The 27,858-nt window shown below is 41.6% G+C and overlaps 3 protein-coding genes across 8 annotated transcripts; 2 read left to right on the forward strand and 1 right to left on the reverse strand.

The window, feature by feature from the left end:
- The first annotated feature begins 1,417 nt into the window (after positions 1–1,417).
- On the forward strand, positions 1,418–6,349 carry LOC133162705 (sodium- and chloride-dependent neutral and basic amino acid transporter B(0+)-like). Its single transcript, XM_061292096.1, has 15 exons — positions 1,418–1,612; positions 2,409–2,556; positions 2,636–2,767; positions 2,930–3,091; positions 3,419–3,533; positions 3,625–3,757; positions 3,936–4,076; positions 4,317–4,452; positions 4,538–4,630; positions 4,702–4,827; positions 4,914–5,023; positions 5,097–5,196; positions 5,282–5,391; positions 5,745–5,912; positions 5,999–6,349. Exons 1-15 carry the CDS (start codon positions 1,559–1,561, stop codon positions 6,149–6,151), a joined length of 1,881 nt encoding a protein of 626 aa, XP_061148080.1. The 5' UTR covers positions 1,418–1,558; the 3' UTR covers positions 6,152–6,349.
- Positions 6,350–9,637: 3,288 nt separating this feature from the next.
- LOC133161695 (leucine-rich repeat neuronal protein 2-like) lies at positions 9,638–14,575 on the forward strand. Its single transcript, XM_061290224.1, has 2 exons — positions 9,638–9,779; positions 11,432–14,575. The coding sequence occupies exon 2, from the start codon at positions 11,745–11,747 to the stop codon at positions 14,064–14,066; it is 2,322 nt and encodes a 773-aa protein (XP_061146208.1). The 5' UTR covers positions 9,638–9,779; positions 11,432–11,744; the 3' UTR covers positions 14,067–14,575.
- A 311-nt stretch (positions 14,576–14,886) lies between these two features.
- Positions 14,887–27,530, reverse strand: elmo2 (engulfment and cell motility 2). 6 transcript variants are annotated; one of them, XM_061291896.1, is made up of 24 exons: positions 27,404–27,530; positions 25,678–25,745; positions 25,447–25,543; positions 25,318–25,358; positions 24,736–24,808; positions 24,609–24,659; positions 24,014–24,183; positions 23,757–23,856; positions 23,159–23,310; positions 22,664–22,742; positions 22,158–22,193; positions 21,725–21,775; positions 20,909–21,031; positions 20,625–20,744; positions 20,418–20,522; positions 20,223–20,331; positions 20,016–20,152; positions 18,795–18,961; positions 18,556–18,668; positions 18,356–18,463; positions 18,114–18,196; positions 17,801–17,878; positions 16,994–17,195; positions 14,887–16,115 (listed from the first exon to the last, which is right to left on the reverse strand). In XM_061291896.1, the coding sequence occupies exons 3-23, from the start codon at positions 25,522–25,524 to the stop codon at positions 16,995–16,997; spliced, it is 2,175 nt and encodes a 724-aa protein (XP_061147880.1). In that variant the 5' UTR covers positions 25,525–25,543; positions 25,678–25,745; positions 27,404–27,530; the 3' UTR covers positions 14,887–16,115; position 16,994. The 6 variants fall into 6 exon arrangements, with proteins under 6 accessions (XP_061147880.1, XP_061147884.1, XP_061147885.1 ...); XM_061291900.1 differs by lacking the exon at positions 16,994–17,195; XM_061291901.1 differs by lacking the exon at positions 14,887–16,115 and having other exon boundaries at positions 16,590–17,195; positions 18,795–18,958; positions 23,165–23,310.
- Positions 27,531–27,858: the final 328 nt, after the last annotated feature.

A 27,858-nucleotide genomic window follows, 5' to 3' on the forward strand; every position in this document is an offset into this window, starting at 1 on the left:
AACGCGGCCCCGAGGACTAGAGCTTGACACCTGTGACCTTTGACGATATTTCCCTAATAAAGTGGCCTTTTATTAGGTACACTTGAAAATGGCAGTGTACCTAATGGAGTGTCCGTGTGATTCCCTCGTTAAGTGCACCTGCGGAAAAAGTTTTAGCTCCTGTAGAACGTGAAAATGCCCAAAAACTTTTCACGCAGGTGCACTTAACGAGGGAATCTTAGAAAACATGTTGGAATGCGGCCCCGAGGACTAAAGCTTGACACCTGTGACCTTTGACCGTGATATTTCCCTAATAAAGTATGTATGTATGTATGTATGTATGTATGTATGTATGTATGTATGTATGTATGTATGTATGTATGTATGTATGTATGTATGTATGTATGTATGTATGTATGTATGTATGTATGTATGTATGTATGTATGTATGTATGTATGTATGTATGTATGTATGTATGTATGTATGTATGTATGTATCTATCTATCTATCTATCTATCTATCTATCTATCTATCTATCTATCTATCTATCTATCTATCTATCTATCTATCTATCTATCTATCTATCTATCTATCTATCTATCTATCTATCTATCTATCTATCTATCTATCAATCAATCAATCAATCAATCAATCAATCAATCAATCATTTGGTCACTTGAGTGATGACTTATTAGTCATAATTCACAAGGACAGTAACTCAACTCCAAAACAGGGTTCCAAAGTAGGGTTTAACGCTAGCGGTAGGGGCGGGCCATGTATGTATTTACATATAAATACTTGCATTTGATGGCATATGCGTACGCAGCGAGGGTCCAAATCTAAAAGCACATTCAAGCATATGCTAATACCGGGGATCGAACCAGGTGCTTACCAAACAAGAGCCCGTCTCACTAACCAGTCGGCTATTTCGATTGGGTGACCTTAGCTAGTGTTGGCTCATGAAGTGCTAGAGTTAGAGCTAGGGTTAACCCTAACCTCACTATCTATCTTGTAGTAAATAAGGGTTAACCCTAACCCTAGCTCTAACCCTAACCCGAGCTCTAACCCTAGCTCTAACCCTAACCCTAGCTCTAACCCTAACCCTAACCCTAGCTCTAAAAGTCAGGATTCATTCCCTCACGGATTTGTTCTCGGGATGAACTGGAAATGCGAATCATTCACGCACTGATTCGTTCACTCACAGATTCGTTCGTTGGTCGTGTGTTTACGTGATTGTTGTTTTTGTCCGGTGTATTGCTTAGTTGTGTGTGTTGTAGTGAAAAAAAAATAACGAATCAGTGCGTGTGTGTGTGGGGCGATTCGTTGAACGATTAGTTTGAACTAATCTTTTGAGTAAACCGATTCTAAAGATTCAGTTCACTTAGAAGAACTGGAATGCACATAACCAGTGTGCAGTGAACCACTGGAGATGAATATGAGGAGCAGATAAGTTTGTTGAATCCTTTATTTGAAGGATAATAAAATCGACTTTTGGGGCTGCTGGTGGATAGCATTGAAGACGTAAATTTTTCCGATCAGTTTCACTTTTAACCACTTGGAAGCAGCTGCAACAATAAAATGTGGAAATCTAACATCAACCCTCCCAAAGACGCGCCTATTCTAACAGATCAGGTAAGAAGGGAACTTCAAATGTCATAGTAAATTAATTTTGAGTCGAATCATTGTACAGATGGCAAGTAGAAAGTAGCTCACTGTACTGAAGTACACCATCAAATAAAAGTTAATTTACCCCAAAGTTACTTCTGTAAATATAACAGCAAATTTAGCTCACTTGTGATATACTTTATCAGACCCCAGAGTCCGATGGTGTGAAATTCTTCATCATTCAAAACTACAACCACAATTAAATAATACATTGTTAAACTAATATCTCTTAACCAGGTAAACTGAAAAATGCATTATTAGCTTTGTATAGGTATACACCGAAATTTCTATATAGCTCTTTTTCATCTGATTGTGGAGGCAAACATACATGTTCATATTATTATCTGTTACATATTTTCTTGGGAAAGTATTTGAGTCTGAATGGACCAAATTTAAAAAATAAAGGAGGCCCTTAGCCCTTGAGGGTCCATTTCAACTTTGACAAACATTTGCACAATCATTTCTGTCCCCCTGGCTATTATAACATTACTGTTTGTTTTTTAACTTAATTACCCGTTTTACTCTTCACATCCAAAGCAAAGAATTGTTTTAGGCACCTGTTCAAAGGAAGAAAAAGTGTTCCAATAAAGAAACGGCACTGTACAAAAGAACCGTGGGGGGGGGGGGGGGGGGGGTAACAGTCAGTACAGTAGCGATACACCAATATCAAATATTACAACTGTTTCCACCATTAAAACATAAAAACGGCATTGGCTCGATAGAGTATCAAGTAAAGTGTTGCATGAACAACATCTCTGTGCAGGATCCTCCTGCGGTTGATGGCGGTGATGAGAATCCAGAGCGAGGAAACTGGGCCAATAAGACAGAATACATCCTCTCTTTGATTGGTTACACAATCGGTCTGGGAAATATATGGAGATTTCCTTATTTGACCTACAAACACGGCGGGGGTAAAAGTTCCATGTTAGAAATGTTAACGTGTGAGACTTACAAATAGATTGGTGATATTTGTTTCTTTCTGTCAAGCAGGTGCCTTTCTGATTGCCTACTTGACAATGTTGGTTTTATTCGGGACTCCACTTTACTTCCTAGAAGCTGCCGTTGGTCAATTCTCCAGTCAAGGAGCAGTCAATGTATGGAGAGCCGTGCCTCTACTTCAGGGTGGGGAATCCTTGAATTCACTTGAGTGGTCTCAGATATATTCCTTTAATGTTTGTTGAAGAATCCATGCAAGCAACCAGCTAAATACTCATTTTAAAAAAAAGTAAAAATGACTAAAAAAAATCCAAAGCAATATTACTGCACATTTTGACCCATTCGCAGGGGTCGGCATCGGAATGATCATTTTAACCGGGCTGATGTCGATCTACTACAACGTCATTGTGTCCTATGGCATCTTCTACCTGTTCGCCTCCTTCCAGTCTCCTTTGCCGTGGCACGTGTGCCAAAGCTCAGCCGATACAAACTGCAGCGACGCATCTTTAGGTACTCCTTGTTGAGTTGAACAGCGTGAGATGTTTCAAGGGAACAAAGACGTCACATGCAAAAAGACAACACTCACACACATTTTTTTAAATAGAACTTGAATTACAACGTCAGCACAAAGTCTCCTAGTGGCAACTTCCATATAATTCTCTTTGCTGTCCATTGTGATTGATTTGTGAGCAGTGTTGAGATCATCAAGTTTAAAATGAACTTTTTCAATCCATAGTTCATAATTAAATTAATTGTGGGGACTTCACACTGTTTTCATCAGTGCTTCCAAGGGGGGGAGGGGGGGGAGTAATTGACTCAACATCTCTTCCATTTTAGTACATTGCAATACAAGCAGTGCTTTAGCGGCCAACTGGACTCAGGACAACAGAACTTGCACTCCATCTGACAAGATAACACTTGGAGCCCAGAGCGCCAGCGAGCAGTACTGGAAGTAACGATGTTCTTATTCACATCTTCAAACACATTAGCAGGACTTGGTTAATCTCTTTGTAAGTGAGAAGTGCTTTTCCCCTCTCATTCAGTCGCGTGGCTCTGCGGAGATCCAGTAATATCGAAGAGACGGGTCCAATAGTTTGGCACTTGGCTCTCTGCTTGCTGCTGAGCTCCATCCTTGTTGCTGCAGTACTCATCAAAGGGATCAAGTCATCAGGAAAAGTAAGTCAAGTTCTTATCTTACATCTACAACATCAGACGAGAAAAAGCAGGAACATATAAATTGAAGTCAGTGCTTCTGATTGCGTTTTGGCCAGCAGCAGGCCTAGCTAGTCTCAATTGCCCCCCCCCCCCCCCCCTAGAATTGACTTTTGTTGATATGTACTGTCTCTCTTTACAGGTTATGTATTTCACCTCTTTGTTCCCGTATGTGGCGCTTGTGATCCTGCTGATCAGAGGAGCGACACTCGAAGGAGCCAGAGATGGCATCGATTTCTACATTGGAGCTAACTCCAACCTAACAAAACTGACAGAAGCAGAGGTGAGAAGTAGTGAGCATTATGTATACAGAGTTTGGTTATGTGACATTCACAAGCTGAGCTGCGATTGGTCGGTACGTCTGAGCAACTGTGATGTGGACAGCAAGTGGCGAGATGAATAAAAAACAGGTGGATTTTAAGCAGATTGAATTGTGATACCGAAAATGATGTTTGGCCGTTGACATCAACAGCCTCTGCCATATTCGGAGCCATTGCGAAATAACAAACAAATGTATTTTTAGGTCTGGAAAGATGCGGCAACTCAGACGGCGTTTTCTCTCTCGATTGCTAGTGGGGGACTTATAACTCTTGCTTCTTATGGCAAGTTCCACAACAATATGTTCATCGACTCTATGGCTATAAGCTTCATCAACCATGGTAGGCCAACAAACGCACGACAATCTAGATTTGCTTGAAGATAAAGCCTAATGTTTTTCATGTGTCCATTTCAATGCCATTCTAGCAACAAGTATCTTAGCAGGCTTTTCCATCTTTTCCATTTTGGGTCACATGTCCTACATCTACCAAGTTCCTATTGACGAAGTGGTGAACGACGGTAAGACATTTGATAAAAGCACAAAATCCAAATGCTATTGTTGTCTTACGCAATGAGTTATCTTCACGCAGGATTCGGCCTGGCGTTCATTACATATGCAGAAGCCCTGACCAAGCTTCCCATTTCCACTTTTTGGTCAATCATCTTCTTTTTCATGATATTTGTCATTGGCCTGGACTCTCAGTTCACAAATTTAGGTAAGGTCATTGGATGCCATGCAAATTGCAAATGGCCACTTTAAAATGAAGCGTCGTCGTCATTAACGCCTGTTGTCTTTCATCAGAGGTGGTCTCCACCAGCATCACTGATGCCTTCCCGAAATCAAAGCGGGCCTACGTAAGCTTTGGTTGTTCCTGTATCGTCTTTTTATTAGGCCTGCCATTAGTCACAGAGGTGCGTCTGCGGTTAAGTGCTATTACAGCGACGTCTTGTAACAATGTTCATGCGCAGTTTGTCTGTGTGATAGGCGGGAATATATTGGGTCAGTCTAATGGATGCCTTTATTGCAAATTGGGTACTGCTCGTTTTGGCTCTGATGGAGCTCATTGGCTTCATCTACATATATGGTAAGATTGACCAAAAAAAAAAACCCACACAGTAGAAACACAAGTAGAAATCATTTGTAATTTAAGTGTACACATTCTGTTGCAGGTATGAACCGATTAATTGAAGACCTTGAGATGATGATTGGGAAAAAGAGCGTCTGGTTCTGGCTATGGTGGAAAGCATGTTGGTTCGTTATCAGCCCGTGTATCCTGTTGGTAAATTCAACCTCAATATTTCCTTTTTAATTTAGATCATTGCCTCGCGCATTGATTTGAAAGGGAATGAGCCGCTTGGATTCGAAACAAGTCAGTTGTGTTCACACCCACAACGGCGTAAATTGCCTGTTTTAAACTGCACCAAGCTGTGTCTGCGAAAACATCCAAACTTTTCAAGCCCGACTCTGCGCAGGTTTTCACTGCGCCTCACAATAGATATCCACTGGACATGAAAAAAAAGCAATTAAAACAAAAATGTAGCTGTCGATCAGAATGTTGGCAATTTCGAGTTGCTTCTGAATCAGGAACTTGTCTGCGGGGAATTCTACTAACACCTAACTTCTGTTGTCTAGGCCATTCTGGTGTGGTCTCTTAAGTCTTTTGAGGCCCCCAACTATGGAGGAGTAAAGCTCCCAACTTGGGCGGTGGCATTGGGTTGGTGCCTAGCTGCTCTACCACTCGTATGTATCCTCATCACTGCAGTTTATAAGCTGAGCAGAGCAGAAGGAAATCTTTGGAAGGTGTTTTGAACACATTTTTCACACACAAAAAAAGGTGCGGAGTTAAAGTTGTGACCTCGATCCATAATGCAAACTATTCCTTGCAGCGCATAAAGTCACTGTGCTACCCTTCGGAGGAATGGCACCCTTTTCTGGACATCCATCGAGGAGAACGCTATTCAGAGGAAAACCGCAGGAAAAAAGCCTCAAAAGCAACAGATGGTGAACAAATGTCAATGGCGGTGTTCAGTAGTATGTGACAATACGGAAACGTGACACTATTTATGAAATTTGAACTTGAAGTGAAAAGATGAACATTTCTACACCCTCTGCCAATCCTTCCTTTCTTATCACTGAATTAAAATATGCCAGCAGAATACGTGACAAAAGGAGACATGCATTTCAAGACTACACCTCATATTCATGTCTATATGTACAGTTGTTGTATCATAATTACATCAGGTACTATGCAGTGAAATAAAAAAATCCATTCATCCAATATTATGCAATTTTCTCATCTTGCTTCAAGTGTACTTATGTATGCAATCACAGCCATATACTAACTCTTTCCTTTACCATAAAAAGCGGCACGACTATATCCATTTTCTGCTGCAATAATTATCCTCAACTTACTGAAGCACTTAGGAAACTCTCCCCTGTCACGTTTACCATGGCAACCACACACAGAGAACCTGCAGATAAACATAGACCTGTTGCTGCCACCCACGCAACACACACACACTCAATATGTGCCATGAAATGTTTCTAAGAAATGATTAAAGAATTATTGCACACTTCAACAGAGAAGTTGCTGAAAGACAATCAAAACAAGAGGGGAATATGTTGACGTACATATACACCCGTGAAGAGATGATGACAGCACTTACGGTCTACAATGTCACTGTTGCATAAAGATGCGACAGTTATGAGTTACGACAGTGAAAAGCATTCACTTGTTAGCCTTTTCTATGAATCTGTGTTTCCTTCTGCTGCCCCCCCCCCCCCCCCCCCACACACACACACACACACAAACTGCAGGCTCCTTAACATCCTGTTGTTATTAGATACTGCAAGCCTTGTCACCATGGCAGCAAATTCCCAATTTCCCACCCATGTGAGCATCCCCCACGTGTGCACACACAATGTGTGTGTAAGTGTGCGTGCGTGTGTGTGTTGTGGGCGGGTTGTGCTTGAGTCCCTACAAGAAGTCCTGTACGAGAAGAGCCACCTCAGTTGATATGAAAATTTCAGACATTTTTTTATATTTTCCAATTTACTGTACAAAACAATCATCACTTCATTTGAAATAACATTCAATTCAATTGACGCTCTAGCAAAACTGCAGCTATTTGAACACTTGCAGCTTTTTTTTTTGTCTTGAAACAGTTCTGAAGTTGCTGAGAGGAGCCATTGGGCCAGATCTTAACAGCTCTGGCTGTGTGGTGGGGGAACTTTTCCTTCGCTGATAACAGCAGCAAAGATATATGGTCCGACTGACCCACATACACTAACACCTTGTTTTTGTAGCCCCAGTTTATGTTCTCCTCTTGTTGCACATTGCTGATGTAATTTGGGGAGAAGTGCTTTTAATTCAGCATGATTCAGATCCCCTGCTATGATGTCAAGATATCTGTACTGCTGACTGCGTCGTATAATAGCCCGAATGCAGCGTTAGCTTTAGTAATAAAATTTTGCTTTTGGGATGCTAACAGCAGCAATGAGGACAGCTGTAAAGTCCCTGAGTTAGATAAAAACAAACTCATTTAGGTTCTACTTATTTTTATTTTTTCCCCCCATATAATGAGATCCAATAAAAGCGCTGCACCAAAAACATTACAACGACAATTATACGGACTTTACAAACTTTAAAACGCCACACAAGTCAAGATTCCAACCCTAACCTCAGACTGTGATGCAGGCGCCAAAACCACTAGTGCACCATGCTGATCATTTTTTGGAATTCAGAAATGGATCTCACATGTGCAGCTGTACCTAATGAAGTGACCTATTTTGGGGAGGGTGGAATTAACACCACACCCAGAGTAAAACAGAAAGGTGAGACCGATTCAGTAAGACTGATATGAAGGCAAAATGCAACGATAAAAGCACAACAACCCTTCTGTGTTGCTATGGAGACCTCCTCTCTTTCGCTTCCTTTCAGCAAGCTACCACTTATCCTTGCTGCTTTTCAGTCAGCAGGACATGTGGGCGTGTGCAAGTTTTTGTGTGCTGGCTGTGTCGTGAATCCGGCAAATGAAGGGAAACGCATTAGAGAAGCAAGCTGGACTTAGGTGCACGCACACTCTACACGTGCGCGCACACACAATCAGGAAGATCTGCCCTAAAGCTGCAAAAATGGTTTGTACCTTAGTTGACTCACTTGTTGGACGGCCTCTTGAATTTATTTCTGTTCTTCCTCCTCCTATTTTGCACAGTTGCGTTCTCCCGTCAATTCAAGTGCTGCAAACTCTCACAAATTCATAACTGTAAATGAGAGTTCAAAGGAAAAAGGCAAGATTATGTTGGGGAGTTTCCTTAGGTTAACACTCTGAGGGAACGAAAGCAACAGCTGAATCACAGTGGATGACACAAAATCAAATCGTAGCACATGAGCAAACACACGCACACACACAAACACACAGTGATATTACGATATGGACAATACCTGCAATGGCTCACATGAAGCTTTCATTGTGGCTCCGGTGTTTTCTTGTTCCCAGTCCAGAAGCTGTATTTTTCTTCTTCATCATTTAATTAGCACTCTAAGTGCTGAATAAAAAATGTATGGCTGCAAGCAGTTTTTGCAGCTGGCTGCACCATTGGACTCTTGTTGCCATTCACATCGTTTTAAACTGTCTGAAGACATTTGATACTGTTTATCGCGTGCTTCAAATGAAACATATATTTAGTTTTTTTGTTTAGTCTACTGCCACAATGAATAAAAGGGAAATGGGCTTTTTATTGCTTCTGGAAGCTTTATTGCATCTTTTATTTGTGAAATGGTTGTGTCTGACAGGATCTTAGTTACCCACACGGGAGACGATCTATATTGACTTGGATGAAAACATCTTTTTTTTTTTTTTTAAATGACAATAAAACAAACAAACTTGCATTTTTCTTTAAATATATCAAGAAAATGAATTTTTGTGATATGTTAACCAGCTCCACAAAACTCTGCCATAGCTATTAAGGCTACACTGAAAAAACAACAGTAATTTACAAAACAGTTTCCAAGTACTGTAGACTACTGTGAGACTCCAATAATCACATTCTGATTCATCTCTTTCAGATTTTATCCTGTTTTCGAATCACGGCTGAGGGCTTTCAGTGAGTGGATTTGTTTTGAACAAGAAAACTTATACACAGTGGTGCACCTAATCACATTAAGGGAATGCATGAAACTACGTAAGCACGGCAGCTTTGCATGAATGTCGACAGTGTCAGTTTGATAAGAAGACTTATCTTCTTATCTTAATAAAGCATTTATTTTCCCCAACTAAACCAAATGCATACAGAAACAACCTGTCATCCACACACACTGTATCCCACTGCAAGTATTTTTCCATCAGCATGTGACAGAGGAGAAGAGAACGAGAGAGCGAGTGAGGCAGGCGATGGAAGAGAGGAGGCAGGATGCGAGGGATGCAAGCTCTGCTGCAGAGCCAAGAGAGAGCGGGAGAGAGAGAGAGAGAGAGAGAGAGAGAGAGAGAGAGAGAGAGAGAGAGAGAGAGAGAGAGAGAGAGAGAGTCAACGTTCTTCCCAGCTCCAGTGCAGCATAGACGTGATATTTCAAGAATCTTAATTGTGTGGCTGAGAGGGAGACAAGAAATAACACCATCCGAGGTGTTCAAGGCTGAACACAGCGATGGAGTGATCCTTGCAGCTCGGGTAAGAAAACAGAAATGATAGCACAGACGTACACATGTCGCCGTGGATGCGTGCATGCATATTTGCTCGGTGTGAGTGCGTTTACAGATGGAGAGGAGAAATATGATAAGTTTGTGGATACGTGCGTCTGCAGCAACAGCCTGCGTTATCATGCGCCTCTTTTTTTTGGGGGGGGGGCCAAGTACAGTCTCTATCCAGGTTCTCCATCTCTGTCAAAAGCATCCCGCACTCCTGCATGTAATGCCTCCTCTGACTACATGCAAATGTATTTACGTTCTTCATACAAGCAGTCATTTGTCACCTCCAGCAGCTTAAAAAAAAAAAAAAAGCTTCAAGGTCTAGCTCGAGTTTGTTCTTAGATAAGAGGAACAGCAGAGATAAGCATGTAATGTTCTTATCAATGTGTTAATGAAAAAGCTGGTGTGTTTTGTTTTTAGCTCAAAGCTTAAAAGCACGGGAGGCACTCAGCTCAGATGGAATGCTAACAGGTGAACAAGGAGGTGCGAGTGGCATTTTACAAATATGAAAAGCTAGGGAGGAATCAATTTTTCCACAACCACTAAACAGTGTTTTCTTTTAGAATTGAGTCCTTCGAAGTGTCTAAAGAACAGAGAAATTCTTGTTTGTGAAAAGTTGCTTCTCGAAAATGCATGAGCTGCAGTATGAACATATCACAATGCTGAATATATATTTTCTGCAGATCTCTCTTCTGTTTTTTGTTAATTCGTATACTTTGAATCAGCATGGATAAAATCGATTAAAGAAAGACTCAACTGTCACATGGTCAACTATGATGACAAAATGGTGGGGGGAAAAAAGAAAAGAAAGCCAACCAGGGTGAATGCGGAGGAAAAAGAAGCTCCAGTTACCAGCGGTATGAATTCCAAAAACTTCTCAGGCATGCAGTCAGCGCATCGCTCTGCGTTCCTGAAACTAACATCGTTGACATTTGAGAGCAAAAGGCAAAAACATCCAAATTAAATGGCCGATGCATTATTGAGCAGGTTGCACGTGGAAAGACGAGAGAGTGGAGATGAAAGCGAATGGCTGATGGAAGATTGAGAAGGACCCCGGGAGGAAAGATCTGCACCGAGATGATGTTGACACAAACGCGCTGTCGTACAATACCCACCCGTCCATCTTTGTAGAATGTTTGCTGCCGCGGGCATTAAAGATAGCGGCGGACTGGCAAAAGTTCTCTGAGTCGGCAAGTTGAATGTAATGAATGGCTGAGCTGCACTAATTATTTCATTACAAATACACACGATAAGAACGAGTTGATATCCATGCTTGTTTTTTTTAAATGCACAGTGGCATGATCGTAAATGCTTCTCTCTCAGCACTCACAATTAGTCAGACAATGGCGAAAACATTGATTAGGCGCTTTGATAGATGCAGTCAAAGGGTTCCAACCCCCACTCATGACTTCTTTTAGTGTTATTCTTATCAACTGGTGCACAGATTGGACCAAAACAAATTACAAGTAAAGGAACACAGCAAGAATAATCCTGTTTCCATGGCAACAATGTACCCGACCTTGCTTTGACTTCTTTTTACAGATAGCCATGCTTATGACAATTGCTACTTATCCATCAGTGAATTACACTTTACTCCACTTTCTATTTCTTTTTCCGTGTGTGTGCGCTTGATAGAGCAGCAAGCAATGAGCCAAGAGTCGTCCGCCCGCCGCCAGGATGTGAGATTGATGGCGTGACAAGAAAAAGACGGTCATCATGTTCTACCACTGCAGTCCAAATTGTTCCTAAAGAGTCACACGGTAGATTGCCTGTGTGCCAAGCGCCTCGGTATGATTATCCTTCCCCGTTTGCCTAAGAATTCCATACCGGTGAAAGCGATTCTAACCATCTTCCGCCATCTGAGCACACTCTCCGACAGTTGACTTCGTCAGATCTCAACAAGATCTTAAAACCTTCTCCAAACGGCACCCGTGACCCCTTTAGGATTATGGGGCCAATGTTGATGCTTCTACAATCACAGTGTCTCCTGGTTGTCAGTGTGTGCGTGCTCGGAGCGCTGGGGTCGTTGCCTCAAGCGCTGCCATGGCACGTACCCTGCCCAGGGCGGTGTGTGTGTCACATCAAGCCGTGGTTCTCGCCAGACTCGGTTTACCACGAAGCTCCCACCGTGGACTGTAATGACCTTCTGCTGACTGGGCTCCCGTGGCCTCTGCCCTTTGACACACACACCTTGCACCTGCAGGGGAACAATATGTCTGAAATGGAGGTGGCTATGCTTCACGGGCTCCCCAACCTCACTGATCTTGACCTTTCACAGAATCACTTCAGCTATGTCAGGGCTATTACGCAAAACCTGTCTCTGCCCTCTCTGCTGTCTTTACACCTGGAGGAAAACCATCTCAGTCACCTCCCAGAGGCCTCTTTCTCCTCACTGCTGGCTTTACAGGAGCTCTTTCTCAGCCATAACAACTTATGTTCTATCGCACCCAGAGCCTTCACTGGCCTGAACTCTCTCTTGCGTCTGCACATTAACAACAATAGACTCACCACCATTGATCCAAGGTGGTTTGAGGCTTTGCAGAACCTACAAGTTCTCATGCTTGGAGGAAACCCAGTAGAGACCTTGCCTGAGCAGGGTTTCCTAGCCTTGAAATCCCTCCGCAGTCTTGTTCTTGGTGGTATGGGCTTGAGAGGTTTAGCTGACAATGCTCTAGATGGGTTGGAGGATCTGGAGAGTCTCTCCTTCTACGATAATCAACTGATCAAGGTGCCCACTCGGGCTCTGCAGAGAGTGAAAGGACTCAAGTTTCTTGATCTTAACAAGAACCGAATCAAACTGATCAACACGGGAGACTTCCGAGATATGGTCCACCTAAAGGAGCTCGGCCTCAACAACATGGAGGAGCTGCTGTCCATTGAGAGAGCGGCGTTAGAGAACCTCCCAGAGCTGACCAAACTGGAGATCACCAACAACCCCCGACTGTCCTTCATTCACCCGCAGGCGTTTGCGCAGCTGAGCAGGCTTGAGAGTCTCATGCTCAACTCAAACTATCTCAGTGCTCTGCATCGTCACACCATGAGCTCCCTGCCCAGACTCCAGGAGGTCAGCCTGCACTCCAACCCACTCCGTTGTGACTGTCTGTTTCACTGGGCCGCACAGGACGCCCCCCACCCTCACCGAGACGCACCGGCCAGCAACCAGCAACCATCTCGGGTGGTGCGCTTCATCCAACCGCAATCGACGCTGTGCTCAGACCCACCAGACCTGAAGGCTCGTAGGGTGAGGGAGGTGTCCTCCAGGGAGATGTCAGCCTCCTGCCTCCCAACAATCGCCAGCGCCTCGCTGCCCTCCAGCGTGGGTGTCAGAGAAGGAGGGAAGCTTCTTTTGCACTGTAGGGCTCTCGCAGAGCCGCAGCCTCTACTTTACTGGGTGACTCCCACAGGGTTGAGACTTGGACCAGCTTCGAGCAACACATCTGAGGGACCAACAGCTTCTTCCCTCACAGCCACCCAAGGAATTGCATCTGTTTCCAGGATCTCCCCTAACCAGGCCCAAGGTGATTTCCCCACCAAACGCTATTGGCTCCTGCCTGAGGGAACTCTGGAAATCAGAAAGGTCACCCCGAAAGAAGCCGGCTTGTACACCTGCATAGCTGAGAATACTCTGGGAGCTGATACACGTAGTGTTACCGTGTCCGTGCAAAGACGACACAAGGCAAGGAGAAGGGTGGTGGATCCTAACCCCAAGGGTCCTTCATTACTCAAAGCGGGGACGAGTTTAAAGGTAATGGAGACTGGAGAACACTATGCTATCATGTCCTGGCAGAACATGCGCAATTTCCCATCAACTCGTTTGTCCTGGCAAGCTATGAGCTCCGACGCACCCGCATACACCATACGCATCCTTGCCGGCACATGCAGCTTCAACTTGACCCACCTGCAGGCAGAGACGTTTTACAGAGTGTGTTTACATTTAGGCACCGGTGAGGGCAGCAAGCATACCAGCAAGAGAAGCAAAACAAGCAGGAAACCTCAATGTATCTCATTCCGAACAAAGCAAGTGGCAGAGCCTCGGGCCAGCCTGCAGCTCACCCCGCAGTTGACGTCCACTGCCGCGACACTTCTGATGATCCTTGCGCTCGTACTCATGCTGCTGGCGGGCCAAGGATGGGACAGTGGAAAGCACCCGAGTGCTCTTTTCCAGGAAATCAAAAGTCATAAAGCTCTGATCATCATGCAGAAGACAGAGGGGAGCAACAAGAAACAGCCAATGCAGAGTGACGAACTTCTGTTCCATCACGACTGCTGAGCTCATTAAAATGACAAATGCAGAAACAAATACTAAATGTCATTTTCTGAAAAGTCACAGTGATGTAGGAAAGATTTGTATTTATTTTATATAAAGTATATATGTACAGTATCAATGACATTGTTTTGGTGTTGAGACACATTGTAAAGAATTCCTTAACCCAAACCAGATGGATTTAAACGGGGCCATGGCACTCACGCAGCGCACAGCGAGTGCATAAATCCAATATAAAGGACTGCTTTTGGCTGCTGGGCTGAAAATAAAGAACACTTGAATTCAGTCCAGGGACATGTGTTACATTTCCCATCTAAATGTCTCACAGACTGAACCATACTGTAACCAAGCAGACGGAACACTGTCTGATAACTGATCCAAAAAGAAAAAGTGACTGCTTGTTTTGTTCTTGTATGTCAAAGTGATTGATGCTTAGCGCTCAGTATCTTGGACTACTGTTCTTATACAGCTTTCCTCGCCTAACATCTGATATCTTCATTCAGCATTAATGATTCTCAAAGTGATTGTGTCAAATTCTATTTTGAGCTATTATACAATAAATCTTTTTAATTTAACTATTGCTGCCCCACTCTTTTTCCTTTCACAAATCTGAACAATTTACCATATTGGTGTGTACTTTACACCAAATTTAAAACGCCACAGTTAAGAGACTGTTGTAAATATATCTATATATATATATAATATAAAATATATATCTATATCTATATATATATATATAATATAAAAAAAAAATATATATATATATATATATATATATATATCATAAATTAGCACACTAGCACAACTAACTTCAGGTCCAGAGAAATACTTTGGTTACTTTGTATTTATTGACACCGAACATTATACAGTACATTTTGTCCAATTAAGTCAACACAACACTATATACTGTATACACAGTTACTATAAATGTATACCATATTTAGACTAAGTTTTTTTTTTGCTGTTATATTTATAAATCAACAACATCCCATTCAATACGGTTACAATCAAATGGAGAAAAGTACCAGATGCAAAATCATACTGTCAGCATATCTAATGCAAAAGCACTTCAGTCATTGAAGTTAATGCTGTATGCTAAATTCAGATGGAATTCTGTAATAGCAGCTTCTTTTCCATAAAAAATATGAAACTATTACAACATCCATTAGTAGTTAAAAACAGACACATTTTTTCACAAATAGCATCAATAGTACAGGGATTTGCAATACTCTTTAACCATACAAGACACATTACTATAACATCATCATTGTCTGACAAAGTGCCTAATACTAAAGAAAAATGTTCACAAAAAGCCAATATGAGCTTTAAAAACATGATTTGGTAGCATTGCAGTCAATGCAGCACAAAAAAATACTTCAAACATAAATTGCATGCTAAAAAAAGGATTATACAAAATGATGATGTTATTTCAATATCATTCTCCTCACAGTGTACAATCATTTACAAAAATATAATTCTATTCTGCATTAGCAAATGACATCATTGACATGTTTTGTACTAGATTCAACATTGACATGATGAAAAAACGACTTTTAAACAATAACACTTCAGGCTTGATACCATGGCTACTGTTTTAAAACAACAAAAAGTGTGCTAATTCGGTACAATAACCAAAATGACAAAAACGTCTACAATCATTCAATATGGCAATGGTTTCTTCAGAGACATTCTCAAAATATATATACGTACATATATATATATATAAAAAAAAAATTCTGGTCATTGCCACAATTGTAACCATAGTTTTAGTACAGTGCGAAGCTATGGAGGGGAAAAAAAAGAATAATAATAAAACCTGATTAGCACAGTAAAAAATAAAACCTTATATAGCACAGTATATATTACATTCATAGTTTTTTAAACATGAAAGAAATTCTTGTGACTGATGATGGATGCATTACTACTTAAAACATACATAAAATAAGTTTAAACATTTTCCTCCAACTATATTACAGTATTGTGGTTGGCACAGCTCTTACAACTTTGAGGTTCTGTGTCCAAATTTCGGCTCACGTTAGATGAGGTGGGCTGGAGCTGAATAAATAAAGCATATTATTGCATGTCGTGGTGTTTAAAAACATTCAATCTTTCTTTACTTGGCAGTGGGAAGAGTTTGTCGTTGCCAATACTTTGGATGTGCTAAAGAAGTTATGATTATTCATAGTTTTGTGTACCAATATTTGGAAATAATTCCGAATTGATAAAACCGTAAACACACAAAAATACATGTGTACACGCAGAAGATTCAAATGAGGTATGAGATTAATACAATCACAAAAAAGAAATGTAAAATATATTAGTACAGTGGAGCCCCCATAGTTGAACGCCGCTAAAGTTGCTGAATCATCTTGAAATAATATTCCTCAGAAGTCAAAACGGGAGGTGGGAGGTTTAGTTCCCAAATATTTGACTTCAAATCAGTGAGCATTTCGCGAATGAACCCCAAGGGCTCTATTTCCATTACCACTCCAAGAGGTGTTTCACAAGGCGGCATATTTAAAAAAAAAAAAAAAAAAAAGGGCAGTTTACAATGTTGTCGCCGTGAACACAGCTGACTCGGCCAATCACAGTGCTCCTCGCGTTCCTTCAAATGTGGCACACTCACATCTCGCACATTTCTGTGCAGAGAAGGAAGCAGCGATCCGTGCATGACCGGAGCATTGTCACTCTACCTGCTGGCTGGTGTGCAGACAGAAAATGTAAAAAGGCGTCGACCTCATTTAATGTGAGGTGACTTAATATGTCCGTGGACCCCGTTACTATTATGTAATATTTTTGAGTTTTAAATTAGGACGACTTTGCCTATGGAGGTTCTACTGTCACTTTTTCCTGAATCGCACACCGCAATATTGGTCAAAATAGATAGTATGCACATTCTTGACCTTTGCTGATATGCTTTATAATCAACACACCTCAACTGTAGTTGTAAGTGAAATTATAAGAGCTTGGCTCCTTTGGAACAGGGGGTGGAGCTTCTGGGATTGTGATGTTCTCAAGGTCCAGGAGGCGGAGCTTCATCTCCATGCTGATAAGCGTGTCCAGGTCACTGCGTGTGAGGTCACTGCTCATCTCTCTGCCCAGCAGCGCACACAAGCCGTCCGTCCAGATGCAATACTGCTCCACAGACAAACGTACAGACCCGAAATGACTGCAAGAATTGCGAGTCACAACAGGGTGTGACGTGCAAGTATGCGCCACAACAAAGCACACCACCCAAAGTCCTCTTTTCCATTTTTGGGATGAAAAAGATCCAGATGGAATTTTAAAATGGTGGGAAATTCCATGAAGTCATTCCAGTGGCATTGCGACTCACGTTCCCTGCACATCTATCTTGGCTTTTCTGTCATAGGCTGTCTTTTAGTCACTGCTCATGCATTTGGCTACCAGTCATTATCAGTCAGTACGAGATGTAAACTCTTACTGTCAGTGACCTGGCAAAAGTGATTGCTGCAATAGTACATTGAAGATGCGGCAATGCAGCTGAGAGTATAAACTGGTATTTTTGGTCTTTCGGGAATTACATCTCTAAAGCTGTATTTTTGGCTTCTCCAAACCTTTTTCCAAAATCAAGTCAAAGTCACAATCATAAGGTTTGACATTTCCTGGACAAACCCATTTAATTATTTTTAGGAGTACAAAAGTGATTTTTTTTTTCGAGATTTGTTTCCACCATCCAGTGAAAGATTATCATTAAAATAAGTTAGGGGTAGTCAGCCTACCTCATATTTGTTGGGCGCAACAAAGTTGAGCGTCTCATCCGGATCGTAAAGGACCGAGAAAGCCAACTCCAGCACCTCCTGCGACAAGAGACCAGTTAAGACAGTGAAATAGAGCAAATAAAAAAAATAAAAAACGTGAAGATTAGTGGGAAACTGTTCCTTGTAGAGCCCTCTCGTGGTCACGTTGTGCCGCATACAGTATTCGTCATAATTATACGGGTTCTTGGGTAAAATAATCCTTGAACCACTGAGGTGTGTTCTCAAAGCAACTATATTTCAAGATTAGAATGACTTTAACTTAACTAAAACCTACCTTGTTTTGTTTCAGAGCACTTTTCTCCTTCATATGAGGGCAGTCCTTCCCAGTCACCACGGACTTGATGTCAGAGACGGGGACTAGAGAGAAAACCAAAATGTGATGTTCTCCAATAATGGCCTAGTGTCAAACTCAATGACTCAGTCACATGACTCATTTTTGAGCAGCATTATGCATAAAACAATGGAAACGATTAGATTCTGATGGCATATTTTTGGTAAGAAGAAAGAGAACCTTACTTTTGTCACTAAGCATCTCAAAAGGCACTTCACCCTGAGGTGATTCATCCAAGTCCCCGTAGTGCAGCACTTTGTGATTAAGAGAAAGTCTGCAGAACCAAAATTTCTCTGCAACAAAGGCAGAAATGCTTAGCTCAACTAAGTTAACAGAAGCCATACTGTGTTTTTGAACAAAAAAAGTGATTGTATTGATGTGGCACCTTGCCTTCGGCGGTTCCCCACTTTTCGGAAACAGCTGCCCTCGCACAGGCGATTGAGTCGTTGTTGTTTAATGAGCTCCAGAATCTCAGGCTGGATTCTCTCGCGAAGCTCACTACCTCACATCGACGGCATTAACCACAAAAACACATTTGGATGATACATGACACAGAATATTTGTTTTGGAGAACATTTAAGAAGTGTGAAGAAGTGATTTTTGAGGGGGGGGCGTGGCACTGACATGATGGGCGGGGACTGAAAGTCATCCTGGCTCATTCTCTCGGACTGTCGTAGTCGTAGTATCTCGGAGTAGTTGAGACCTCGCAGCTTGTTCTTCAGCTGGTCCAAAGACGAGGGCTTCATGGCCAGAGCTCTGGTGATCTGCTCTCGGACCACCTGCATCACCTGCTTGGAACGCACGTCCTCATATTAATTTGCAATTTCTCATAAAGAGTCGCCGAGTTATCTTGTCAAGCAAAAACGAATTCTGTCGGTGAAAACAACTTTTTTTCATTTCAAGTCATTTATATTCAGAAATGTACCCAAGATAAACGACCGGTGCTAATTTGATAACAATAGAATGCGGAGACTCAAAACGTGCTCCTGTGGAGGAAGCGCTCTGAACCCCGTCCCGTTAGCAGCATTAAGAATTAGGTTTTGTGTAATATTAATCGCAATAAAAGCATTTCGGCCGCCTACTCTTGCGAGATTCGCACACTCACACAAACAGCACACCCCTCGCTGACTGTGGTTGTGCTTTGTTGACTTTCACGCTGAGTGATGGAAATGTGATCTAATGCAGCTTTCACGATGAGAACACAAACACACTTTCTCCATAATGGGAGTTACTCGTCTTTCAGAATAATAATTTGACGTTTTACCACGCCCTCCCCCACCAAAACAAAATTCCAATTGTAAAGTTTGAAAATTGAATAAAATAAGGAATCAAACACAAGCTACATCATTTTTTTTGCTGTAGCTAAAAATGCTAACACAAACGAGATAACATCTCTTAGCATGAAGGAAGCAGTGCAGGTCAATAATAAATCAAAACCTTTTTGTTCTTGTTCTCAGGTGTGAACCCGGGGGCTTGTTATTTGAAGAGGAATACATGAATAATTTACAACTCACTAGAAACTCAAAATTGAAAATTAATACAATCAGTGCAACGAAACAAATGAGTATGCCTCTTTCTAATGAAATGATTTTCAAGCAGAAAAGCAAATTCAATCACAGTTTTTGTAATGTGAAATGCTAGGTTTCGACAAAACCACTGGCTTTCTAATCACATATATTTCTCAGTTTGTTTTGCATCCCTTTTTAAGGAAATGAAAGCTTTGCAACTAGGAAATGTGCACAACACTTTCTGGCCGAAACCTAAAGATGAGCCATACTGTAAAGATTTGTCCATAAGATTGTAGATTTAAATATTTAGGCCCGTGCTAGCGAAGACTTTACTGACCTTATTAAAGTCCTCGGAGGTGGCCCTCATCTCCTTCCAGGTTTTATTGAGCAGTTGGATGCAGATGCAGAAGAATTCTTCCCATGCTCGGTCATGAGTGAAGAACATGGGGTGGTAGTCATTGCAGCCCTCATTAGCTTGTGAAACAACAACAAAATTAGTGAGGCATGGAAATGACCAGATCATGTCATATTCTCGTGTACTTACGCAACTCTCCAACTTGGAGTATCTCACAAAGTATTCGAGTGAGGTCGATGGCACACCGGCCAAAGGGACATTCATGCTTATCCTCGCGACTACTGTTTTCCAAGACAATCTGTCAAAAACGGAAAGACGTGATCAAAATGAGGATTTGCTCATATCTGGGAGTTGAGCAGCATCCTGCCATGAGTCAGAACTTACACGGATGTATGTGTCCTGATGGACCTTGGCCAGGTACAGCATGTTGTCCAGAGCTAACATCCCGGGTGGAGTCTGTGTGAAGTCCATAGCAGGGTTCACATGGTTCTACATTCGAAACAGAAACATTTATAAAAAAAATCTGTTTTGTTAGAATATGTTACAAATATAACCATTCATTTTTGTTTCTTTAACTCAGAGGCAACTCACCGTAAAACCTAGCATTTTATAATCTTTAGCATACAACGTCTTTCGTTTTTCTGTGCCAGTGGGGTCATTTTCTCCATCAAATGCAATCCTCCGCAGCTCGAAAATGACATCTCGTTGAGTCTGAGTCACACAAATCAGCACGTTTAGGGACTAATGGCTAAATCCAGAAATATATTCTCCAACCACATTTTAGGCCACACACCTCCAACATTTTCCAATTATAATGTTGCATAAAGAACAATTAAAACACACACAAATCTTTTTTTTTTTTTTTTCATTTTTACCTGGTCATTAGGATCCATTTTGGTCATCATTCGTTCCTCCAAAAGATTAAAGGTCAACACCTGCAGAACATACAGCTGATGTGCCATTTCTGCTTTGATTGGTCGATTTCCTCTTATGACATGCTGGAAGGAAAAAATAAAAAATCTTATTAATAAAACTGAGATGTTGAAACTATCCTCTGATCATTGCTAATGATTAATAATTAATAACTCCTGGATTAGTACGTCGATGCATCTCATTACTTTTGCCATCTAGGACTGACTACATGCCATAGATAGATGGCAAAACACTATTTGGACTTAGTCGTATCAAATTAGGATCCAGACAATGCTATGGTCCAACAGTCATCATAAATGCATCTCAGTCTTGGAGATTTGTTTCCAGAGAGCTCACAATAGCGATATTGCTCCAGGAAATAACACTCCACTGTCTTCCTCATTTGCAGCCAGTTCAGGGAAGCACTTCCACACAAGTTGGTGCCAAAAGGAATCATTCTGAGAGCAGAGGGTTTTTTCCACTTCATGGACTTCATGCCATATCACATTTAATAGTTCTGCTTCAACACACTTCACGTTAGCCAATCTTTGCACTGGCTGAGCGGCTGGTCCAGATGCGCCCGCCATGCGTCATCCGAGCCTCAGTTGGAAGAACGCTTTAAAGAGGAATGGATCATAATACTTGGGTTTTAACGATGTTCTGTATTTCCTTACAGCAGTAGTCATTTCAAGCAGTTTTAGACAGGGATTAGATAATTTGATGAACACAGTATTGCTACATACATAGTAATTCTGGGGTAGCACGTGCGGACTACTCACATTCAGAATAATGGAGCGCAAGTGCTTCTGTGCCAAGGTGCTGGCCATTTCCTGTCAGCAAAAAACAGACAACAAAAGTGAAATGATTAAAGACTAAAAACAATCTGAGCAAAATGTCAACGTTATTTATTACACACAACAAACATATTGGTTCAGATTTTAGCGAGGGAATTTTACAGACATAATTTGCTTGCAAGGGCCATATAAAATGATTCGCCGGGCCAGGTCTGGCCCCCGGGCCTTGAGTTTGGCTGCGAGCCAAAACCTCCCAGTCACAACATACACTACATAACAGTTTGAACCAACACGAATTTGTGTAAAGTGCAGGCAAGTTGTGGCTTTGTTCGAATTTGCATGGATGGTGTGACAGCTTTAAACAAAGGAAAGGCCTGTGGGGTGGAGAGGATGATATGGGACGCCAGTGTGTACTCACAGTGAGGTGCTGCTCCAGTGGGTTAGTGTACACCTCCTACAAGTTCAAGGGAGGGGGGAGCAGGAGGTGGATGTGCGGTGGTGAAAATAAAAAGTGCACACATGGACAATGAGATACAGGAACACAACACTGACAGGCATGCACAGAAACAAAGAACAACACAGCACAATTCCAAGATTCTACAAGGTCTCCCAAAAGTCACGTTAGCTTTTTGTTTTCCATTTTCAGTTCAGCACTTGTTTGAGAAGCATTTTTGGATGTCACACTGCTCCTCAGCATAGTACAATTTACACTAACAAACAAAACAACAAAATTCTGACAAGTGAAAACACAGAATGGCTAGTAACTCTGGGAAAGCATAAACCACAGTGGCTGCTGAGCAAACAAGTTCATGTCAAGCCCTGCTTAGGAGTATACAATATTCAAAACAATAATGTCCTCAACTACTATAATATTCATCTACACTCAGTGTAAATGGGTTTTTCCCCCTACAGTGGTGTACTAACCTGCCGTCTGTCCTCGGGTGCTTTCAGGAAAAGAGCATTGATGAGGGCAATTGCATAAGTCTGAATCTCTTGGTTTGACCTGCAAGGATATCAAGCAACAAACAAATCCTGTTAGAAGTATCTTGCTCCATATACCCGAGCACAGAATTCCTCAAAAAACTGTTTTCTAATTATAAGTCTAAATATAGGGTTTTGTTGTTCATTTCTCACCTATGAGTAATATTAGTGGGTTCATCAAGTACCTTATTCCATCATGTGATGATATCGAATATTCTAATAATTTTAGGACAAATCCATAACTTGCTGCATTGATAGTTTTGGATTAGATAAAGTTAACGTTAATGGAAATTTGACTGAATAATTGATGCCCTCCTTTTATGAGCATCCCTGATGCATTAAAAAAAAAAAGTACACATCAAACCCATAGCAGCGCTTCATTCATCTAGCCTCCGAAATCAGAGAGCAAAAAGCCCCTGTGCATGTGTGTGTGCTCACACTTGCAGGTGCCCGATGAGCTGTCCCACGGTGATCTCCTGAGCCACTCGGTGGTAGAGGCTGTGGCTGTTGAGTACCATACTCTCCAGGATGGCCAGAGAACGCTGCAGGATGGACACGTCCACCATAGGCTGGTTCACATAGCCTGCAATCTTTGGGAAGATAAAAGAAGTGAGGGGGGGCGGGGGGGGCTCACGATAAAAGCTTCTGCATCGTACACTGCTTGTGAATCATTATTATTGTTATTACTACAGCAAAGACACTGGGGAAAGGAACAGCCCTGTTAATGATGAATTGTTTCTACAAAAGAGTTATATTTGTTTACTTTGAGAAACTCTCAGGGCCATAGTAAAGCTTTCAGAAAATACACACATGCATGCACACACACACACACGCACACACACAGTCCCACACACACGCACACACTGAGTGAGCTCTGGATAATCTCAGGCGTTGCTAGGCAACTGCACCCACTCATTTCCGCTGTGTAGGAAGCTAGGAAGGTCAAAGTTAAATCAAAGCGAGCAAATAACAAGGACTGAGACACCGACACAAATTGAGAATATGCAACTGTGAAATGTGCTCTGATGTGAGGCACCTGCTTGATGAAGGAGAGTGAGATAAGATCCCAGGATACAATGCCGTGATCCATTAATTCCAGGAATGCGGTGAGGGTGAATGCCAGCATTTCGCCGAAGCTGAAGTAAGAGGACAACATTCATATCATTTAATGTGCCACTGTACATATAAACATTATTAAAAAGAAAACTAGATTGAATCCCACATTACGTAACAAGAAAGGAAGCTTTCATGTTTGCGACATGACCAAAGTAAAAACTAAAGACGCAATCTCACTGGGTGCCACTCTCGACGAGGCGGGCCAACGTCCCAATGCCCTCCATATTGATAAACTCTGCAGCAAACGTGGTGTCTGCTGACAGCTTGGCCAGCTCCTTCAGAGCTTCTAAGCGAGCGTCAATCCCATGGGATTGGATACGCTCCAGGAGCTGACGAGCAGCCCGGCCCTGTCAGCCACAAGAAAAAAAACATTATCAAACTGATTAAATTTAAAAAAAAAAGTCACTGTACAAAATGACAGTAGCACTTGAAAAGTCATTTCAGTCGACTGAATTTTTTGTGGTTGGTACTGTGGTGGAGGTGTCAGTTGGCAGTGAAACAAACTGTTGCAAAATTGTTAATTCTTCTCAAAAAAAAAAAAACCACAGAGTCTACCATGTAACAATCGCTCCACTGAAAAGAAACACTGCAAGGGCCACAATGCTGATTGAACAACACTCAAGAATTGCAGTCATGTGTACCTGTGTTGCATTTGGGTTAAACATTTTATTCCAGGTCATAGCAAAATAAAATGACAACATCTATAATATCATATATAACTGTAATCAAATTGTTTGATTGGAATCTAAATGTAAAATTAAATATTACTCACGGGCGAAATGGCTAATCGAAGGATGGTCCCGTTCTTGATTTCACTGCGACTCTAAAGATAAAGTTTGGGGCTTACTTTTTTAATGATCACAGAACAATAGGTGACAAAATAGTCACATGAAGCTCACCTGTTCTGTGATATAAAGCTGGGGACCATCAGCATAGCGCAGAGCAAACTGTTCGGACCCTGACAAAGACCATCTGAAAATTGAGAAATACCATTTATTCATTAGATACCAAGTCAGCAACACAAGAAGATTTTTATTTTTTTGGTCAGAGCTGTGAAAGTTGGGTAGTATGTAAAGCTGAAAGGAGCAACATAAATAAACTATATTAAAAAGCTATGAACTGATGCTTTGCGAACCATAATAGGTCTCATATTGCTGTCTTCTTGCATCATAAAGTCTTTACAGCAAACAACCCAGTTAAAGTCTATTTAAGGCAAGGGGGGCGGGGGGGGAAAGCAAATGTTTTTTCAACGAGCGCATTTGCTGAATACTGAAGCAGCTCACGTTAACACGGTCCCCACCCCTTCAAAGATCCACAACAGAAGAAATTACATCGACTGACATTGTGCATTATTTACAAATTACAGATGACCAATACTAGAATTACACTTGAGTGCACTAAAACAAAAGAAACTAGAACGACATCCAAGAGTAAATGCTACGAATCGTTGGTGAAATACCAAAATACAGAACAACGCTTACCCGTCACAGACTTCACGGATGATTGAGGTCAAAGGTCGTTTCTACAAACAAAAAAAAGGCAGGAAAAGCTTAGAGTTGCATAAATTTGGAGACGGGAGAAAATGATGATATTTCTGATATCGCACAGACCTGGTCCATCTCTATAAGTTGAGCATTTGCACCCGGCCATTCAATAGCCACCTTCACAATGTCAGCTGGTGGGGGCATGGCTACCTTTTTGTTGCCACTTGCAAAAAGAAAAAAGAAAGAAAAGGTTCCATATTTATTTTTGATGTAAAATGACAGTCTGAAGTAATTTGCCTTCTCTTCACAATCTACAGAGGAATTCAAGTTTTGATATTCAATTTATGAGCTAATAACCTAATGAAGAAGTGTGAATGGGGTCACGCTGTTGCACACCACTGCTCTAATACCCAGCGTCTGTTCCTCTGTGAACACAACACAAAAAAGGTGTTAGCTCATTTAAATGCACTGTGACAAACATGCAGCTTGAGGTAAAATTTGTGTTGTTTTTTTAAATAGAATAAAACTCCGCCATTAAATGTGAGCCAAAGGTATCAGCATGGATCGCTTAATAATATGAGTTTGTATATTCCACAATTATATTGCAAGGAAAGTGAATTTACTATTCATGCAAACAAAGAGAATGCCATCTAATATGATCAACCCCAAAGTCTTCTGCCTCAGACATTGTCATCATAACACCAGTGCAATGGATAATATTAATAATGGCCGTGTTCTATTCAAATGTGCCAATAGCAAAGGCTCAGCATTTGTATGCTGCAGCACCAACTGGCTTTGTGAGTTCTGGAACAAAGCCACCAGCAAGCACCCTGTGAGCGATATGAATTCAGTTTTGATGAATGCTGAATCTTTAGTACACCTCTGCCAATGGAGCTTTTAGAGTGCTTGCAAAGAATTGCTGCTGTGGATGACATTTTGAGGATTTGGTGTTAAATGAAAGATCTGAAAATGAATAACTTCACAAGAGAACCCTTTTTTTTTTATCATTAGTATTATCATTATTATAGTATTATCATCTCGTATTATAAGTTCCTTTGCAACAATACAAATACAATACTCTTTCATTTTCACTTTCATAAATCAAGTTTCTTGGGAGCCAAATTAAACCGGCATTGTTAAACCAAACTTTGTCTCAACTGTTGCACAAAACAAGAGGGTAGGTAGGTCAATGCATGCAAGTGCAGGGTGCAAGCAGTGACAACATTTGTCAGCACCAATGCCCAGCAGTAGCATGCGTTATTGGTAGCATAGCAACAACCACTAACTAGCCTTTAAAAAAAAAAAAAAAAAAGCTTCAACTTCTTTGACACCCAATTTCAACAGTTTCCAAGGCCACCACGTGCTATTTTTAGCATTGCACAAAATGTTCTGATGCCGTAGTTACCAAGAGGTTTGCAGTTTTATTTTCGGTCCGACAGGAATGCCTAACTTTCATTTTGCTAGTGGGCTGTGGCGCCCCCTACGTTGAGACGACATCAGTGCAGATGAATGACAACAAATTTACCAAATTGGTGTTAAAAATCGTCTGCTATGAAACGCTATAGTGTCCGCCTCCGCCTGTTGAAAGATGGTCGGTTTGTTGGCAGCGTTACCGTGCAGCTAGCTCCCATAAGGCATGGCTGTCTGCATATATGTGTGACGGTGAAACGTGAAGATGCATTCGATTAATTAAAGGAAGTGTTGTAAAAAGCTGAGTTTGAGTAGCAGTCAATCCCGGATGACGCAGGACAGAATGACTTTTATAAGCAGCGGTGACTGGCAGAAGATGAACCGGATGTAACCTCAAAATATTAACCAGTTACAGCGATTAGGCTATTAGAACGTCACTTGGTGCAGAAGTGAAAGTTGCTCTAAACGCAAGTCAGTAGACTGTCGCCCCTCAAACAACGTGATTCATGCATCTGTCTGCTTCCCCGTTGCAGCCATGGAGCAGCGTAACTATCGGTATAGCAATCTCGTATGGAAGATATGTTCAGACTTCGGGGCTTCACAATGAGCCCCGAGATGGAGCTGATGATGGAAGTGACTGATAGTGTTGGTGTCGGTGCTCGGTGTTACTCACCCCGTGTCTGGGCCATCGATGATGCTGTGAGCATCCTCCTTCTCTCGTTCTCTCCGGTGAAATACTTTAGAAGAGCAGCAGACACTCCTCCAACGCCTTGTAGGCGGGACGCAATGCAAATGTCACATCTTCCTAAAATAAGCACAGAGGACACACAGCGTCTTGCTTGTGTTTAAAGAGCGGTGTGGGATGAATCGTAAATGCCTGCCCAGAATAAGCACTGTAATAAACATAATCAGAACAATGAATTAACTCATATACAATATGATATCGATTTATCTGATTAATAGAAATAAGTAGGAACAGAACATCCTTCACGCCGGATTCGAACCAGCGACCTAAGGATTTCAATATATTGCTCCTACAGTCTTCCGGTCTACCAACTGAGAATCGGAGGGGTACCAAAAGCGAGTGCACCTGTCCGATATGGCCGATTGTTTTGCTGTAGTGCAGAT

This window comes from Syngnathus typhle, linkage group LG11 (assembly GCF_033458585.1).
Source record: "Syngnathus typhle isolate RoL2023-S1 ecotype Sweden linkage group LG11, RoL_Styp_1.0, whole genome shotgun sequence".
NCBI classification, from domain to species: Eukaryota; Metazoa; Chordata; class Actinopteri; order Syngnathiformes; family Syngnathidae; genus Syngnathus; species Syngnathus typhle.